The 20,513-nt window shown below is 39.1% G+C and overlaps 1 protein-coding gene across 2 annotated transcripts; it reads left to right on the top strand.

Annotated features, from left to right (window-relative positions):
- Positions 1–698: 698 nt before the first annotated feature.
- On the top strand, positions 699–20,233 carry fam219aa (family with sequence similarity 219 member Aa). Of its 2 annotated transcripts, none has more exons than XM_049018643.1 (6): positions 699–1,344; positions 10,796–10,895; positions 13,592–13,694; positions 15,058–15,138; positions 15,874–15,928; positions 16,560–20,233. In XM_049018643.1, exons 1-6 carry the CDS (start codon positions 1,285–1,287, stop codon positions 16,713–16,715), a joined length of 555 nt encoding a protein of 184 aa, XP_048874600.1. In that variant the 5' UTR covers positions 699–1,284; the 3' UTR covers positions 16,716–20,233. The 2 variants fall into 2 exon arrangements, with proteins under 2 accessions (XP_048874600.1, XP_048874599.1); XM_049018642.1 differs by having other exon boundaries at positions 703–1,344; positions 16,557–20,233.
- The last annotated feature ends 280 nt before the right edge of the window (positions 20,234–20,513 follow it).

Genomic DNA, 20,513 nt, shown 5'->3' with positions numbered 1-20,513 from the left:
GACAGTGGTTACCATGGCAACCAGGGCTATATCCTTCTTAGCTAACTCAATTTGACGCTTAACATACTTCATATATATATATATATATATATATATATATATATATATATATATATATATATATATATATATATATATATATATATATACACACACACAGATATATATGACTAGCTTAATTACTAATTTCCCCACCGGGACAGTAAAGGATCCACAATTCAATAATTTTCAATTAAATAAGGGGCCATTTAATACACTGGATTATTGTACATATTGATAATTGTACGTTTTTGATTATGTATTTCTTTTTACATCCATCCATCTATGCATGAATCTTATAATTTGTTGTCCTGGTGAGGGCCGGTATTTATGTTTTAAAAATATTAGAAGGGAGCTAACATCCATCCATCCATTAACTTCCTGCCGAAAACCAGTACAGATCTGCATAATGCATGCTGGCTATACCAGCATATATTGCCCTTTGGTGCTGCTGGACCCGCATCATTAATGAAATATTGCTGGTGGACCAGCTTCACGTGCTGGTAGACCAGGACGGTTACTGTATGCGGGTCCGCCAGCAATATCCAGCATAGGCCAGCATGCAAATCGTACTGGTCTATGCTGTTTATTCCGGCGGGGAGCTGCGTACGCAATACGGGGTCACACGGAGCTGGGAGGCTCCCACATACAGTAGCATAAGGCACCAACGGACCAAATGCTACTTCCTCACACGGGACACCTTTATGTGTATGATTATACTTTATACCGTACTGTATATGTGGTTCTCTATATCTATATGTGTCTTTAATAACATATGGGGATAAGGAAAGGATGCTTAACAAATACAGCAAGAACAAAATCAAGTCATTTATAATCAACCTTGCGAGACTTGTGACGATATAATAAAAAAGTCAAAAAAAGAAAAAAAAATTAAGAGCAATAACCAAAATAACACTGATACCCAAGACAATTTTAACAGATATTGGATTAGAAATTGGACAATCTCTCTTCGGTTCCGGGGATAAATAAGAGACGATCCCACGGGCGTCAGCTTGCGCCCCGCCGCTGCTCCCGGACCCGGAAACTGGCTGCTGTTGTTGAGTCACCGCTGACGGCCAGTAGCCGAGATCGTAGCGAGCTGCAGCTAGCTGGCATGAAGCAGGCGAGCGGCGTCCTCCATCTCCGCTGACACCACCTCACCGAACGCAGATCTGTGCCACAAAGTCGAGTGACAGCTGCTGATCGCTACTTATACAGCCTCGCAGCGAAGACGCTTCTTCCAAAATGATGGAAGAAATAGACAGATTCCAAGTGCCGACGGTTCCCCCAGAGATGCAGCCATTGGTAAGAGTTGGTGATACATTATAGAATTAACACGATCTGACATTTACTGTTTCTGCTTGCACGTGTTTTTCTTTTTAGAAGGACCGGGGAAATGCAACGTGGCTGTTATTTCTTGCGGCTGGACGTTTCAGTGTAAATCATACCGAGGGAAATAAATGCAAACAAGTGCGTTATTGAATGCGATCGCAGTAAGCAGCTAGAAATCAGTTTATGCTGCTGACTGTAGGCTGCTACAATAGAACAGTTTGACTGTCAGATTAGTTACTTTCATGGTTGTTTTTATTTACTCTTTTTACTTTTGCGGCCCAAAGTCGAAATGACTTATGAGCATGACTTTTATTCCTACTGTTTAATTATAATGTCTTGTTTGGTGATATCGATATCGGTATGAAGTGTACGTACTGCTACAGGATGGTGCCCCAGGCTATACGGGGCCGCCGGGGAAGAAACACCTCATCATGCCCAACATAACTGATATTAATCACCCACAAATGCCTATCATATGTGGATATAAATACGGGAAAACTCCGCCGTCCCTTTTATTTATATTATCCCGGTGAATATGCCTATAGCATAACTTTATCAACAATGCACATTTATATAGACCTACTATATCTTCCTTTGTGTGATTTTAGATGCTGTGCACGTATATAAGAGCAGTTTTTTTATACACCCCGCGACTCCGTACTGCATAAGTGAACCGGAAGAAGAGTGGATGAAAATTTTGATAACTGAATATTACTGCTTTTACTGCACAATACTAGCTTTCTTAGTTTAGGGAAAGACCGTTCAGCTACATGAATTTTTTGATGATTTCATTATTTTGAAATCTGCATGAAACGTGGTGGCAGGTCTCTTCTGTTCCATAAATTTCTTTATTATTATTACAACGACAACTACAGCTACTATGACATATTTTCACGTTATTTTATTATCTGGTCAGCATGGTATGACCTTCAAAGTATTAATGATTTTTCTATGCGATTGTCAAATGAATCTTCCAATAATAAGTTGACCTAGAGTAATATTGCATATTTGTTTCATTGCTTTTTTAAATAGACAATACAAGTATTCTTGATGTTCTGATAATGAATGAATTATGCACTCTAAATATTATTGTATTATGTCACAGGAACTCCTGAAAATGGATGGATAGCCAGTTTTATTGACATGAGCTTGTGTCAGTATGAGTTAACCATGAGTTTAAATAAGCTTGCATAATTTTATATTTTATACATAATTTCTGCTCTTTCAGATTTTAATAAAAATATCCATGGAATGTTATTTGATACTTTAAGGTAGCTTTTTGAGTATGTAAAAATAAAGTGACACTTTCATTCTCATTGTTTTGAATATCAGTGTTAATGTTGCACGTAATTAGGTAAGACACCATACATCCATATCACGGTTAAGCCATATGCTCGAGCGTCCTGAAGCATAATACATTTAAATGGTTCATATTCAGTTTTCTCATGTCATTTTCACATTAGACTGCAAGCTTAGCATACTGTAGATTATTCAGTCTCTAATGCACCACATATTATGCAGAATTAATTCCCTATCACAGAATAGAACATATATTGCATATTATTAAGTAAAACAGCCTCAGACTATGTTTGACTTGCTTGCTCTTTGTGGGTAACATAACTCAACAATCTGCTTGACACCTTTAAAAATACACCTTTTTAGCTTATGATATTCCACATGCATTTGAGCGGTGACCCATGGCATTAAAGTTAAAAGCTCAACAGATGCCCTCACAGTATTACATCCGAAGTGCAATGTGTCCCCAACAGGGTGCTGTTCTGTAGGCGGGGCCATACTGAGTATCTGTGATTTTTATTTTTTTATTTTTGGTTGCTTTTTTAAGTTCAGAGAAACAGATTCTGTCTGAAGGACCTTCAATAACCAGGCCGTGTGGAGCTTGCACTGTGGCCCAAGTATTTAAATTCAAGTAATCTAATGTTTAAATTTTGGAATGAAAGTAAGTCATTATATAATTCATGTATTCTGCATATATTTTGAAGAACTTCATTTTGCATTTCGGCTATATTCAGGCAGGCTCCAGTGTTCCACTTGAAGAGTTTCAGAATTTATTCAAAAGTATAAAGTTCAGTAGACATGCCCAGCCTTTCATCTGAAAGTGAACAAATTTGAACTGAACACTTAAGCCGATGGTAAATTACATTTACCCAGCAGTGTGACTCATATATCAGGTCTGTAATTGTTGGCAGTCAAAAGAAATTATATAGTCTGGAAATGTTGAAAATTCAGCTTTAGGGCAGAGTGTAAGCAACTGTAATATTGTTTTCTCACATTTTCATTTCATATTAATTATCTTTAGGGGTCACTATTGATTCTGTTAGGATTTATTATTATTATTTATTATAATTTTTTCTTCCCTAAAATGAAATGGACAGTCTAAACCATAATACCGGGACCTACCAATTTGGTGGGAAAATGTAATTTCCTACTCTCTACTCGGACCATCTGACCTAATTGAGACAGTCAGTGGCGAGTGCTGTAATGTTTATGCAGGTATCTTTTGACCCATTAGTGCTAGAGTTAAAATTCTTTTTTCTCCAGTGTTATGACCCCCAGGGATAGTTTACTCCCTATAGTGGGTGGCTGTTCTGTGGGGGGTGTGTCATTCTGTTCCTGGCCCTGCCCATTGTTACATCACCTTCCCCTCTCTTTTGATTGGCTGGTTTTCCTCCTGTGTCCTTTCATCACTTCCTTTATAAGGCCTGTCCAAGCCAAGAACTGAAGGCCATTTGCTTTGTAATTTTGTTTGGTACTTGCTGTATGACTGATGATTTATTGTGCTTGACTCTTTTGCTGTTTGACCCTTGATTTCTGCTTAGCCTTTTTTTGGTTTTGGTTGCTGTGGGTTTTGTTTTGCAAATATCTGTAAATATTTGCACCCCCTTTGGGCTTCACTGTGGGTGGCCAGGCAAGCATGGAGTGTGACGCCATTTTGCTGTGGTTAAGTTTTCTCACTGTTTGGAGTTAGTCAGGGAGATACTAGTTTTGTTAGTTTTGTGTACTTTTGTTGACATTTTATGTCAAATCAAACAACATATAGAACTTAGTTCTACCTTTTTCCATTTTTGCTTATTACGTATGAGTGAAAAAATGGTTTTTAGCCAGCCTATATAAATCTGGTATCAATCGAATCAGCTAATAGTCCTTATAAATAATAGAAAAAACAATCGTAACCTTTTTTACGTTACAACCCCCAACCACACCCAGACTACACCTGTGCCATGCCCATTTCTATCACACATATCTCGCGTATGCTTCAACCAATCATCGCCAGACTTGGTGATATACTGTAGGAGGGTACTGAGGAAGAACCCTCCAAATTTGGCACTGATTGGTAAATAGGGGGCGCTACAGCAACCAAACATGTATCTGGAACCCTACAAACCAGTGCAATTGACATTTTCCTCATTTCTCTTCGAATAATGTATAATTGGTCAACTTACAATTCTTCTGTAAGTCATCGGATTCAGGTTTGTACTAACAACCCAGAATTTGGGGTTTCAGATTCCAGAATGCTCATGCAAATTGTATTTCTTTACTGTACTGTAAGCCTTTTTGGATGAAATTGTCAAAATGAAATTTCTCCATGGCACCTATGTAAACATTAACTGGGCACCTTTCCCACCATAAACTTTAATCACGTTACTAGTCGTAACAGTTTGATGTATACATTGTGGCTCTTTATTGTATACATTTTAATTATTTCAATTTGTGAGCATCATATAAGGTATACGGGCATATAGTGTGTTCATGTAATTTTCAATATTTTTGAAGGTCCCCCCCCCCCTCAGCATTTAATTTTTTTTCCCTCCTGACCTGCACCCACCTGCAATTCCTTTGTATTCAACTAAGACTTTCGAAATTGTGCTATTTAGTTATTTTTAAGTGTAATTAAATTTGGTTAGTTCATCCTTGTGTTTTTATTTATGATTCAGCTGTGGCTACGGTGTTCGGTTGCAGGTCACATACCTGAGCATGCAGCTCTGTGTTTGACCCAATCAGAGGACAGGGCCCTGCTTTGCAATGTAGTAAAATAAGCGTTTGTTCTCATATGGCTTTTAGTAGCCAGGAGTCAGTCTGAATGGCTGATTAAGCAGAAAATGAAGTACCACACACATTATATATTCTTCATTAATGAGGATTTGGCTATTGAGCAGTAATTGTGCACAAGGTCATTTACAAAGGCAAGCCAGGTAAAAGTGAAGTTAATGTAAGCCATTAATAATGTTTGTCTGAGAGTAATGAAGAGTGCTCTGTAATGTGTAGCTGAAGGTTGAGTCAGGATAATGATTAATCTCAGGATACATTCATTTTTTTTCTCCCAAAAAATTTCTGAAACGTATTCTGAGTGATGTTGACATTTCTCATTTTATAGAAGAATAGAAATTCGAATTAGATGGTCTCCATATGTTTGTTGTGTCTCTGTGTATTTAATGTGTTTGTGTCACTGTACATTAATATATTTATGTATGTATGTATATATGTATGTATGTGTGAATACACACATATATAAATATGTATGTGTGTGTGTGTGTGTGTGTGTGTGTGTGTGTGTGTGTGTGTATGTATGTGTTCCATGTTGTAATGTAATTTTTCAGTTCAGGGTACATCTTGAATCCTTCAAAACCCCCCTTGGCAGTGGGATTCTGAGCGGCATGTGTCCATGTGTCCATGTGTGTATGGTTGTTATGTTGCCTTTTGACTACAAAAAAAAAAGTTTAAAGTACCTTTAGGATTTTATGGATTTTGCTTTTATTTTAAACCGCGTTGTCTTTCTGTCCGTCCACTGGGGGGTCCTCATGGGTCTCAGTTACTCCCTCCTCCCCAAATGGTCTCACAGTGGCTACTTGTTGTTCAGCCCTGTGAGCCACAAATAAGGGGCTCTAAGCTGTAGGTGCTGCGTTTGCCATTTTGGCAGGGTTCCGGAGGCCAGCCCCTGACCCTACCCTTCCCTGGTGTATTGTGGGATTCAGGACGGATACCACTTTCTTTGTCTGGCATTACTGCATTGGACTTTTCTGTTACTATTAATTGAAAAGAACTTATTATCGTACCTTGTATTGTACTTTAATTATCCTCACTATTACTATTATAGAATCCTGAGTCAGGACAGAACAGACCTTAGTAATGTACTCTTTAGCCATTTTACTGCTTTTCATTTTAAAATAACTGCATATTTTAATTAATTTGTGGTGAACATGAATTTTAAAATACCTGTGTACTAACCAATTTAAATATTTAATCAAAGCTTTTGTTCTTGATTTGACCTTGTACAAACTCAATTTCTTAACTCAACCAGTAGCTAAATTCACAAGTAGATGTTCCGAAGTCCTGTTAATTGTGAGTTGGTTACTGATAGTGTTGGTTACAGTCAGTAGGGAGAAGCAATACCACAGAATTTTTCAATCTTATTTGACCCCATGCCAAGCTCGGTACCGCTGATATGATCCTGATATTCTAGTTTTTTGAGTGGATTAAATGGAGGAATAGTACTGAACTATATTGGGGGAAAAAATCACAATTGAATATTTGACATTTTTGTAATAAATTTTGTGATATTTATAAAACAAAAATGGAGATGCAAAATGTATCCAAAATAAAGTATAGCCAAATGGAAATCTGCCAATATAATCTGTTGAAGAAGTTGGTTTGTGTTGCCGTGAGTTTAACCAGCAGACACAAAGTAGTGCCAACAAAAGTCTTACTTTTGCTCAATATCGTCTCTATGGAATACAAAATATTTACACACAGTGGAAGACAAATTATATGATCAGTTCACTTGTTTTTGTTCAGTTTGTCAAAATGCATCACACTCAGTACATTTACATGCACAGCTACAGTAAGTCGAGCTCTGCTTATAGCTTGACTGCACCATTTAATCAGACTGCTGTCTCGTCTCAGTGTACATGCATGGGAGGAGAATCGATGTATTGACTGAAGTACGTCTGACTTCGCTACAGTATGAGGCAATATAACTCCTTTCAGCTTGTTAGTATTGGGCTTTTTCCGATTGACCTATTACATTACAGATGGGAAAAAAAAAAAAAATAATAGATGTGGACTAGTGACACAAACATTAATTGCGACCTGGTCAGAGCAATAGTTTTAGTTTTTGTCAAAAATCTGTTGTTTCTGTACATCTCTGCTTCCTCTATTTCTGTGCAACAACCAGCATAAAAACCCTGTAAAGCGTAAGAGCTATACGGGAATATCTGTAATAGCCTATATCATCCACCCATCCATTTTCCAAACCGCTTATCCTATTGGGTCGCGGGGGGTCCGGAGCCTATCCCGGAATCAATGGGCACGAGGCAGGGAACAACCCAGGATGGGGGGCCAGCCCATCACAGGGCACACTCACACACCATTCACTCACACATGCACACCTACGGGCAATTCAGCAACTCCAATTAGCCTCAGCATGTTTTTGGACTGTGGGGGGAAACCGGAGTACCCGGAGGAAACCCCACGACGACACGGGGAGAACATGCAAACTCCGCACACATGTGACCCAGGCGGAGACTCGAACCCGGGTCCCAGAGGTGTGAGGCGACAGTGCTAACCACTGCACCACCATGCCGCCCTAGCCTATATCAGTCATTTTTTTATTATCTTATGTCCCCCATTGTTTGTCAGACTCCAGGCTATGTTCTTTGAGCCAAGCTAATATTTCAGACGAGCACATCAAGTCCAGAGTGACATTCAGAACGTACCGGCACAGTGTGACTATTCGCTCTTGAGTTGAAACACTTCAAAGCCAAATCTGCACATGCTGGCTTTCTGGGCGACCCACCCACAAGTGGATGCTAATAAGGTGGAGGCGTGAAATGTAGACGTGCAGGCTTGAAAGAAGGGGAAAGGGAGAGGGAAAGTCACACATCACATGGCTGTTGTCAAAGAGTCTGCGAAGGGCGGGCTCTTTCACGTTTTGCAGTGGCGGGGAATTTGACAAACTTTCCTGCTGATAAAATGGAGGTGCTATTTACTAATTAACGGTTTCCATGCTGTTTGGCATCCATTTGGTGTCGCATAATATTATCAAGACATAATAGCTGGGCTCAGAATGAGCCCCATAGATTGCTTGGACCACTGAACTTATGGAGTTTACCATTAAGCTTGAGAGAGCTTGCTCTTGCTCTGCTGGTGTTTTGTGTAAAACAGCCAGTGTCACACTCCTCCATGCTGAAGATGCATGTATTCTCCGCTCTGAGGCAGTGTTGGGAAATGAAATAAAGGCCCTTTTCCCCGGATAACACTCCACTCAAGGACCGCTGCAAAAAAATACAAATAATCAGCCTCCCACTGCTGTCTGAAAACATGTGCGGCTGAAGATAAATTTTGACAATCTGAGTTTTTTCACAGATGAGTAATGATGTTGCTAGTGCGGAGTACAACTGAGTATTTCTTAGCAAAATTACTACACTGAGACAAATTAATGTGTTAGAAAAAATTTGTAAATTTGTACACAAATTATATACAAATCATATGAGTACCTCATGTCTGAAACTGCCTGGAATACCAAGAATAAACATTGGATGGATGGATGGATGGATGGACAGATGGATGGACAAAAGTAAGGGTTTTAATGATCCCAATCAGGAAATGTAGTGATTATATGATTAGTTATGCATAGTAACAAGTGGTATACAGTATAATTACACTGGATACAATTTGGGATGAACTTGGGATGCATCATTTCTAACATCTTTTCGTCGGTAAAATCAGATTTAAAAGTGTATGTTGAGTTATAGTAATAGAGACGTAAATGTATGACTTTCTGTCTTTTTAAGAAGAACCAAAGAGATAAAACCAAACTATCTTCGCCGTACTGGATTGCTTAGCATCATACTCTTTTGCATTGCATCGTATTGTATTGAATAATATTTTGTTGAATCATACTGCATCACAATAGGGGTGAATCATATCATATCACATTAGTAGATGCTTCATATTTACCGTATATTTAATGTATTGGATCTTTGGCAATGCATCGAGTGGTGTATCACGTCGGCCTCAGTGATAGAGATACACATCGCTAGTGTACAAGTCTACTCTACACAGCAGTTGATACAGTTGAGTAATAGTCACACCATAGTTTTGTTTTATTTTTGTTCATTGAGTCTGTTCATTGACCTGGCAAGCTTTTAATTATGGTTCATTGCTTGTTCTGACTGATCACTCATTATAGCAGGTTGCTAATCGTGACAGGTCATGATTGATCATTGATGATCATCGATAAATGAGAGATTATGAGGGGATTGGGGAAACTTGATTAAGAGTGTGAACATGTTTTCGTTTATCCATTAGATGTCGTAGCAGTTCATGAACAAGACACTTCTAAGGTTATATTTTAAGAGCTATGTGGGTTAGCCATAGTCTAGTTTGACTAGAAATGTTAAAGTAGCAATGTAAACAATGTCTAAGTGCATGTACAGCAAAATGCCGTTATTTCACTCCCCTTTCCAAAAGATGAATGATTCATGTAGGAGTTCTGCTTTGAAGCACCAGCTCAGCATTTTTTTGTAGCAATTTTATTACGTCAAATCAGGAATGAGAGCATAATTTGAAAACATTATCACATTGGAAAAGTTAATGATGGTTCTGTTTTAATTCAAGCAAAGCCCTGTGCAATCCAGGCTTCTGCGGCTTGCTGAATCAGGCCCATCCAAACTGGTCTGTTTTCGAAATGACGTAACAATATAAAGACAATTATCCCCCGGAGCTAAGTAACAGAATGCTGAGTCAAGGTGTTTGGTCTCGGCTACAGCACAGGGGAGGGGGGTGCTGTGAAAACGAGCCTGCAGTGTGAAAGGAAATCAAGTTCAGGCTGTAGTGAGCGGAATGTCTCCTTGGCACAGCGCTGTACACACTCCTCTGGGCAAAAAAAGGGGAGCACAGGACAGGAGCTGTCATCAAACCATCTTTATTGTCTCTCTCTGGGTGGAGAAATGCCTGTTAACCTCCAGCAAATGCAATAACAAAGCTGGACTGCTTTATTAAATATTTAACTGAATAATAAAAAAATATGTAGTTACTTTGGAGAAATATTTAGAGTAAATCGTTCATCCATGCTGGAGTACGTCCTGGACACGATGCCAGTCCATCACAGGACACAGACAGTCACAGTCATGCATTACTGGCAGTGCCATTTAGCCTAATTTGATGTCTTTGGACTTTTGGAGGAAAGCAGAGTACATGGATGAAAAACGTGATACAGAGGGAGCATGAAAAGTCTACACACACGCCGAGGAGGCGAGATTCAAACCCCCAGCTAGTGTGCCATTCAGAATTTACCAGCATTCATTCCTATGATTAATTGGAAGGAATTTTCAGTGTCACAAACTAAATGTCCCTTAACTGCTGCAGTTACCACTGTGCATTCGTTTGTTTTTCGTTTATTTTGCAGGACCCTGCAGCTTCTTCTGTTTCCGAGGGCGATTCAGACACAAGGGAAGGGGAATCAGTGGCCATCAATTATAAGCCGTCTCCGTTACAGGTGAAAATCGGTGAGTTTTGTTTGTTTCTTGTGGCCTGTGTGTCTCATGGCACTTTGACTAGATGATTGCCCTGCCAGTCTTTGTGTTCTATGTGTAAACTTTAAGCTGCTAACATATTTAGCATTTAATTCCGAAGTTAATTTCACATTTCATTCAGACCCATTGCCACAGGTATATAAAGTCAAGCACCTAAGCATGCAGTCAGTCAGAACTGGTCGTTCTGAAGAGCTCTGTGAATTCCAGCATAGTACATAGTACATTGGGTAGGATGCCACCTCTGCAATATGTCAAGTCGTGAAATTTCATCTGTATTTCACGATCAACTGTCTGCGGTATTTTTGCAATGTGGAAGCATTTAGGAACAAGAGAAACTCAGCCACAACTGGCAGACCACATAAATTGACAGAGTGGGGTCAACAAGTGCTGGGGCACATAGTGCATAAAATTCGCCAGTGCTCTGTTGACTTAGTATCTGCAGAGTTCCAAATTTCCTCTGGCATAAACCTGTCGCCACTGCACTCTGAAGTATGTTCTGTGGAGTGACGAATCACGCTTCTCTGTCTGGCAGTCTGATAAACGAGTGAATTATAAGAAAACGTTACCTGTATGATTGCATTGTGCCAGCTGTAAAGTTTGATGTAGGAGGGATAATGGTATGAGGTTGTTTTTCAGGGGTTGGGTTAGGCTCCCTAGTTCCAGTGAAGGGAACTCTTAATGCCTCAGCACACCAAGACATTTTGGACAATTCTATGCTTCCAACTTTTCTGTTCCAGCATGACTGTGCCCCAGTGCACAAAGCAAGGTCCATAAAGACAAGGTTGGGTGAGTTTGTTGTGAATGAACTTGACTGGCCCACACAGAATCCTGACCTCAAACCCATCGAACACCTTTGCAATGAACTACAACGGAGATTGTGAGCCAGGCCTTCACATCCAACATCAGGGCCTGGCCTCACAAATGCTCTTCTGGAGGAATGGGCAAAAAATCCCACAGACACACTCCAAAGTGGTGTCAGCTGTTATAGCTACAAAGGGGTGACCAACCCCATACTGATGCCTGTGGATTTAATGGCCAGGTGCCCCAGTACTTTTGTCGATATAATATTTCAAGGGGAGTTTGAAGCCCATCAAAACGTGTGCATCTCTGTCTGTCCCAGTCTCTCGCAATAGTGCAAGTACGTGCACTGCGGCTTTGGATTGCGAGGACAGATTACTACTCAATCTATATTTTTTCATCAGTTGTTTAGCCAAGTTGATTCGCCTACTAGGCAAATCGAGAAGCCCGGTGTCCCTTGAATCCTGCCTAATGCCAATATACTTTGTATATAATAATATATTTCAATATACTGTTGCATTGCATGTATATAATTATATGAATTATTCACATGTGACTTAATACAGCCCCCCAGAGCACATAGTGAAAAATGCAGTTAAGTGCACTTAAGTCAGTGGCAGGATGCTCATTTACATGCGATATGCCCATATTTTGGTGTTTCTGTGCCCAAAGTACGTGCATCACCTAAGTGTCCTTAAACGCCAGATTTAAGTCGATGGGAAAACATGCTTAGGTAAAAAAAAAAAAGTGAAGCAATCCTTTTTATCTTAATTGCTGTGGAGAATCAACCTCTAATTGAAAGATCCTACAGTTAAAAATACTGTTCTTGTTGATTGTGGCTAATCCCATGTATATATAGTAAATATATAAAGATGCAATTTGTCGGATGCAGCGTCATGCAGTCAGACGCAGTGTCAAGCAGTAGGACGCAGCGTCATGCAGTTAATAATGCATCAAGGCCTCTTGCAAACACATGCGCAGTTCAGGGTTGTGATGAGCCTAGAGTCTGTCCCTCCCAGCATACAGCAGATGACAGGGATGCTGGTCCTTCACAAACATGCATAAACTATGTCACTTATACTATATATATATTTATATATATTTATTTATTTATATATATATAATATAATATATATATATATTTATATATATATTTATATATATATATTATTACCATGCTGGTCTGCTGGTGGGTTTATATATGAATTGGGATTGAACAGTTCGTTCTATACACACCTAGGATAATTGGGCGCTCTTTCCATTGAATTATCCATAACAGTAACCGGCACATGAAACTGAACAATCCGTTTCACCATGGATGGTGCGATGACAAAGTGAAAGGCACTAATGAGGAAAAGCAAGGAAAGTCGTGTTACTTCTGAGATCTCTGGCTGGTACCATTTAGAAATGAAAAACCGGGAAACCCGTCACTGATAAATCTGTTCTTTCTGCATGTTGACTGAATTAGCCGCCCCCCCGCTAAGCAGAATACAATTGCTGCTGCTGTTTTTCCACTTTGAAACCACAAGCCTGAGGACCAAGCATTATCCATTTTCTGTACCCGCTTATCCTATGCAGCATTGTGGGGGCCAGAGCCTGTCCTGTAGGCTATGGGCACAAGGAACAGAATAACCCAGGTTGGGTCTAAAACTGGGGGGGGAGATTATTATTATACTGTAATTTTATTCAGTGAAGTGTACTGTTTGCCTTCCAGTGATGGGTAATTAAAGGATTTGGGTCAAGTGTGATGTTTCTGGGGTTTAGTGCCACACCTGTCTGGAGAATGTTAATTACCTCGTCTCTGTTTGCGGCAGGGTTTAATCATGTCTGCCTATCGGGGTTTAACAGCATGTCTGTCTTGGGATTGGCAGAAAAGCAGAGGGAGCTGGTCAGGAAGAGCTCAGTGAAGAACGGGAACGTGGGAAGTCCAGTTAATCAGCAGCCGAAGAAGAACAATGTCATGTCCCGTACGAGGTGAGCCTAGGGGCTAAGCTGTAAGGGCATGCACGCAAAAATGTATTAGAGCTTTTAAACTTATCGTTATGCTGATATTCTGTTTCATAATGCAGAAATTGTGTTTTAAATGGGAGGCTATAATGCATATAGGAAAGCTGTGACCAGGGACCTCATTTATCAAACTTTGCCTAAATTGCATCATTATGCTATGTCAAGAAAAAAAAAACTATTTGGATTTCTAAAACCTGGCATACGCACATTTCCCCTCAATAATGTTGGAACCATCTTGTAAATCTGCATATGTGCAAGAGCCTGAAATCCTGCCCAGTTGCAGCACACAAATAACCAAAAATGGTCAATGCAAATGAGATGTATCATCATATAATATGCAAATCAAACCTTTTTGGTAGAAAAGTCTGACGATAGGTAAGTGTGAAACACTGCTAAACACTGTGCCACCATTTGTACTTGAAAGGCAACTCATGGCTGTTTTAGCATTGCAATTTATACAAATAAACAGGAATATAATAAAAAGCACAGGAACTTCTTTTACCCTCCAAGAATGTCTCTCATATCTTGTTGAATGGCTAGAACAGCAATGCTTTGGTTCCCAAAACTCTGAATTAACTTTATAAGGAATTTACTTCCAAAACAAGTTCTATTAATAGGTGAGTTAAAGAAACACTAATTGAAGTAAAAAAATGGTTGCTGTGTGTTTATAAGGTAATTATTCAAATCTAATTCACCTAAGCCCTTCGTCTACTCAAACTCCCTCCACCACTTTCTTTGTACATGAGTAGCTCGTTTACACATAGTCATTGTGAGATTAGTGAAGTATATAGCAATAATCATTTCCATTTTGATATGGGCACATTGATCTTAAATAGGGGATTTCATTGGCCAGTGTGCTTTTTTGACATCTACACTATTTAATAGTACTACTTCAAGTAAACTGTATAAAATGGAATCCATTTTCATGTAAAATTTTGTTGAAAATGTTTAATTTCCTGAAGGGTAGGTGCAGGTACAGGTGCAGGTACAGGTGCAGGTACAGGTGTAGGTGCAGGTATAGGTGCAGGTGCAGGTGCAGTTGCAGGTATAGGTGCAGGTGCATCCCTGTCTGCTTTGTTCCTTTATGGGGGATGGTGGGGATATTATTATTATTTGTGCCTATTTATTAGGGTATATTTATTCATTAATCAGTGCCTCATCAAGATCTGTCTGTCTGTTAGAGAGAATGACATTCTTCAAATGTTTAAGCTGTTTTTATGGTCAAATAGAAGTATTCAGAACTTTCTTTACATTGTTTTCCTGAGTTCCAAATAAAGGTTCTCTTTCCATGCTTTCTCTCATATGCCAACCCTTCTCTCTCATATTGCAGGCTGGTTGTCCCGAATAAAGGATACTCCTCACTAGATCAGAGCCCAGATGAAAAGCCTTTGGTAGCTTTGGACACAGACAGGTAATGTGAACCTGAGTGAGTAGACAGGAGTTACAGGGTCTAAGATGCAATTTTTTTTTTTACTTTCCTGCAAGAAACACTTTGTCTTTTTGGATAAGAGGATTCAAGTTGAAGAAAGTAGAGCTAGTGGAGTGTTAAACTATAACTTATTCTCCTGATGCCATTTCAGAAAAGATCCTGTAGCCATTCTTTAGTGCAGCACAGCTTTTTGGTCCAAATTGACATCCACCCAATAATCCTCTTCTTGTCTAACCCCATTGAGGTCCTGATTGAAATCTGAACTGAATTTCAGGGAAGATATTTGGATAAAAGGCTGCATTGTATTATAGTGGTATTATAGTGTCACGTAAGTTGCAAAGATGCAGATTGGGAGGCAGAGCGCAAAGCAGAAAATGTATGCTGTTCATCGCAAATGGTTAAAAGATTATTCTTGGTTTCAGTTGGTTTAAACAAACCTGTACAGTTTAACCCATAGTAACCCATGATGAGACCATTTTATAAGGCCTCATTTCATTCAAATCCAGGGTACATGACACACGTGATGCATTATCACATTATTTTACACGAACATATGTTAAGAATCCAAAGAAAGTACTCATCTAACAGACAGTCCAGAAATGAAAGATAGTGATAGAGTTCTGGTGTAGTAGATTAGATTTAATTCTAATTATCTTCTATCTGCTGTGGGGAGCTGGGACCCTGTTGACTGGCTTGTCTGCCTTTGATTTTCTTCAGTGATGATGACTTTGATGTGTCCAGATACTCTTCTTCAGGATACTCTTCGGCTGAGGTGAGACACCTGGGGGGCAGTGAATCTGTACGCTGCAGCTAACCGCACTGTGACATCACCACACTCATCCAAGCTAACTGCCACGGCTTTAACACAAAAGCACCTCATCTGTCTAGTGCCATGTGTCATTTTACACGTTTTACCTTTACATGTTTTCACCAAGACCACATTCCATCCATCCATCCATTTTCTGTCCCCTTGATAATGTCTAGAGGTTCAATGCAGATTTTTTTAAAATTAATTTTTGTAACATTGCTGCTGTCAGCTAAAAATATTACTTTTATTTATTCTTTTACTTATTACTACTATTACTAGTACCAGTGCTACGGGTATTACTAGCACTGATACTAGTACTGTTACTAATATTGTGAATAATACTACCATCACTCTGTGTTACTACTCGTTAATATTATACCTGACACTACCATTACCAGTACTAATGTGACTAATGCTCACAGTGCTGCGGCTGCTACTGCATGGACTAGCAGCGCTATTAGCACTGAAATGTCATTAATATCAATTAACTAAATGTAGCTGTCGGGGCTTTTTGCTCATGTATAAATTATGCAAACGTCGTCGACCACATAACGACCACGATAACAATTGTGTTTGCTGTGCTTCCCTGCAGCAGATCAACCAGGACCTGAATATACAGCTCCTGAAGGACGGCTACCGGCTAGACGAGATCCCTGACGATGAGGACTTGGACCTGATCCCGCCCAAATCCGTTAACCCCACCTGCGTGTGTTGCCAGGGATCCTCCTCTGCTGCCTGTCAGATCCAGTAACCTGCATTATCCCTGCCCACTACACCTCCGTCTGCAGTGAGTTTGCCAGTAGAACTGCAGCAGAGTCAGAGTTAAACGTTAAATAATAATAAGAAAGGAATATAGTTCAGTGAAATGGAGAAACATAAAAAATCAGAAAGGTAGACAAACAGCCGTTGCTTCCTCCTATGGTAGGACATGTTCTTATCTCCGTCCAGCAGTTTGGGAACTTGTGAAAAACACAGTTCTGACTGCTTATGGCAAAAGATGAAACTAAATTACTTTTTTTTTTTGCATCCCAGAGCAGCTACTGATTTGGTGATGGGTTCACAACACTGATTGGATTTGGGTTCATTCTCTTCCCCTGATACTGGGAAGATGGTGCAGTGAGTGTACCTCACTGGGAAGATGGTGCAGTGAGTGTACCTCACTGGGAAGATGGTGCAGTGAGTGGTTTAGAAAAATCCTGGATGCGACAGTAGAGCATAGAGTGTCTGTAAAAGATTCAGAAAGATAGTGGGGTCTTCATATCCCCCTGGGGATTTCTGGGTAGTACTGTGAATGCAAATTTTTTTTGACACTAAAGGTAGTACTGTAGCAAATGCTTGGAAATTGCACTCGTCTACAGTCTGACAGACACTTTTATTGTTTGCATTCTATTTTTTATTTAAACGTCCTTTGCTTAGTGTATTTTTGTCAGCTGTGAGTAATAGTTTTGAGGTGAAGAGACTGTGGCATCCTGGACGTCCTTTCTCAGCAGTGGAAGGCTATTTCGCAGATGCATTCATGGTGCCCTTCGAGTTTCCCCATCTCACTCCGTCATTTAGAGAAACACTTTGGGACACAACACATTAGAAGAATGAATTTGGCATCTCAAATATAAAAGGTAACTGACGGTAAAAGTATTAAGGATGCAGAGCAAGGACTTCCTGTAATTTCTGTTAAGTTCCATACATTGCATGCTACAGTGTCGTTTACGGAACACATTGTACTCACCAGTTCTGTAAATATCAGTGATTGGTTTTGTTTTTTTGGTGAAACTTTATGTTGTTGGAATAACAACATTTCTGAAGCACTTTAGCGTTGAGTTTGTGACTGTAAATGACTGACATCACCTTAATGTTTTCCATAAACTGGTACCCAAACAGGGACCTACAAATGCCCGTAAGCCAAACAATGGCAAGATAGCTGCTTAGAATGTAGACTTTTCATTGCTCAGGTGCCCAGGGCTGTTCTGAAAAGTCATCTGTTTAGCTAATTTGCTCCCCTGAGGCCTACAGGCACTCTGGTGTACTGCCTCTTCCCCTGGGCAAAATTGTCTGCTTTCAAACTGCAGTTTAGCATTCTATTAACTTTTAATGTTCTACCATTACTAAACACCCATACTGAGCAGAAGACGACATATGCTTGGAATCCAACACAGTTTAATTTAATTGTTTGCTTGTTCTGGTGCATTAACACTGCATCAGTTCTGTTTCATTGCAGTGTATTTTGAACATAAACACACAGGAACAGTGTGCTTTTGAAAGTGAATCCACAGATATCAGACGTTTCAGGCAGGTGTACTAATGAGCTATGCAGACATTGGTGGGCCTTCAAGACACTGTAAGGTTTTACAACATCCTCTCATTCTCTGGTTTTTTTTTTTTAATGTTTATCTCCTTTTGACTCACTCCGCCATCTGTGACATGTTCGTTTACTTTTCCCTCTTCCCATTATGGCAATAGGTTTTACGGTGTGGAAAAAATGCTTTTTCCAGGCTCTTGTATGAAACCATTTTTAAAATTATTGTCACATTTATTAGACTAAATCTATTACTAATTAATCCAGATGGGACAGGAGCTGTAGACCTCAAAACTAGCATGTTTAAAAATTCTGCTTACTCATTATTTCTGTCTTTTAAAAGCCACTGCATTCGGCTCAGACAAACTGCAAACGGAATCAGTGGAAGGACGTTTTATATTCATTTAGTCAAAGATCTCTTCTGGGTTTTCCCAAAAGTGGACACTATTATCAGGCTATCAGAAGGTATTCAGGGGAATAGTAAGAACATAATCTAAATCTGTAAATGGAGGGAGATGACTTAATGAGGTGTGAAATTACAGTTTGCTTACTTGGGAGAGTTGAATGTGATATTTTTTTATTTTACCTTGCTGTATGTAGCTGTGCAGCTTACGTTTCAGTATTAATTTGACTGATAATGTTTGTTTTGATATGTTATTATTTGGAATGTTCTACAATGTGGCAATTCTAAAAGACACAAGATTTTCAGTATGTAAAAAATATTGTTGAGATATGGTTTTACTGCGCCTCGGTTGCAGCATTTCAAAAGGTCAAGTAGTAAAACATGTTCAGATCTGTTACTTTTCATATTTTTGTAGATGTTTGTTCATTTCGTTAGAGGTGTTAATCCAGTTTGCCTGACAGATGGTCTGTTAAGATCTGTGTTGTAATGCAGAGAGTCATAATGTTATACTGTTTAAACCAAGAATTTGGGAGTTTTGTTTTCATTAGTTTTAACTTTTCCATGGGCAAGAGCCTGACAGCCACTTGCTTCTAAACCCTGTGAAGCTGATCATTTTTCATGACTCCCAGTATCTTCTGTCTGGATTCTCACTGAAAATACACACATGTACATCCTAGCATCTTTACATGCCAATTAACATTAATTGAGGAACATTCCAGCAAGTGGAATTTTATGCATCAGATGGAAATCTCTTCTTGCTGGTTGACCTGTGCCTAAAACTCAATGAATGATCGATCAGTTTGCAATATAGGTCCTTTCCCTTTAAACCTGCTTCCTTCCCACCCTGCCAGGGCATTTTATAGGATTGGAAGATTACTCTTTGGAGCCACCGGGATTTTGCCCCCGAGTTATACTGTAACTTCCCGGTTTCAGCTGAGATAATTACTGTAACAGAGCTGCTCAGCTTTTCGCATAGGGTGTGTTGTATTAAAGCAGTATGTTTTCTAGTGGTTGTCTTCAAACACAACTGCTGTTCATCTCTTTGCCATTAATGATGATATATGGAAAATGTTCAAAATTCATATTCCCTAAGTCTATTACTATCTAAACGCCGTCATTTTCTTGATCTAAGTGGCATACATTGACTTTCTAATGCATGTAATTGGGGAGAAAATGAACCTATTTTGAAAGTTCCATTCACAGTGAATTATATCCAATACATGTTCTTTTAAATCTCTGCTTTGTAACTTTGTATGTTGATAGAATATATAGGACAGGACTTGAGAGAACTGAGCGTAAACGATTGTGTTATTTTCCCCTTACAGTTCCCTCTCTCTGGCAGATCTATATTATGTCTGATTTCTTTGACTGATAAGAGTATACAAGCACATTCTGTACTGTTCTTTCTTGATGGCTGGGATTCCTTTCTTTGGGTCAGTTTACAGTGTAATAAATTTTGCTTACCTAGGATTTCACTCAACACGATGACTTTGCTCTGTTTAAAAAAAAAAAAAAAAACCCTAAAGGGATAAACACCAATTAACGTATCATTTTTATTGAGATCTCAAAAGCACATTTGCTCACAGCTCTGAATAAGTTTGCTAAATTAGAGTATGCCTTAATTGATTCATTTTACAGAACTTGTATTTATTGCCATTGTTGTTTTAATTTATTTATGAAAAGAAATGTATGCTTTTTAACATAGGGAGATTTTTTTATCATTGTTATATTATTATTATTATTATTATTTGAACATTTCCATACCAGTATTTAACATTATTGGTCTGTGTAGTACTACATATCAATGAATTAAACACAAGTGACATGTCAAATGAGAATGGCCTCCATTTTGT

The sequence above is a fragment of the Brienomyrus brachyistius genome, chromosome 7, assembly GCF_023856365.1.
Source record: "Brienomyrus brachyistius isolate T26 chromosome 7, BBRACH_0.4, whole genome shotgun sequence".
NCBI classification, from domain to species: Eukaryota; Metazoa; Chordata; class Actinopteri; order Osteoglossiformes; family Mormyridae; genus Brienomyrus; species Brienomyrus brachyistius.
Note: the sequence above shows the minus strand (reverse complement) of the source record. Positions and strands in the feature narration are given on the sequence as shown.

Bases quoted from the DNA above. Each gene is read 5' to 3' on its own strand.
- fam219aa (XM_049018642.1), top strand. From the start codon at position 1,285: ATGATGGAAGAAATAGACAGATTCCAAGTGCCGACGGTTCCCCCAGAG. The intron at 13,695-15,057 runs GTGAGCCTAGGG...CTCATATTGCAG, and splicing joins AATGTCATGTCCCGTACGAG to GCTGGTTGTCCCGAATAAAG. The intron at 15,139-15,873 runs GTAATGTGAACC...GATTTTCTTCAG, and splicing joins GTAGCTTTGGACACAGACAG to TGATGATGACTTTGATGTGT.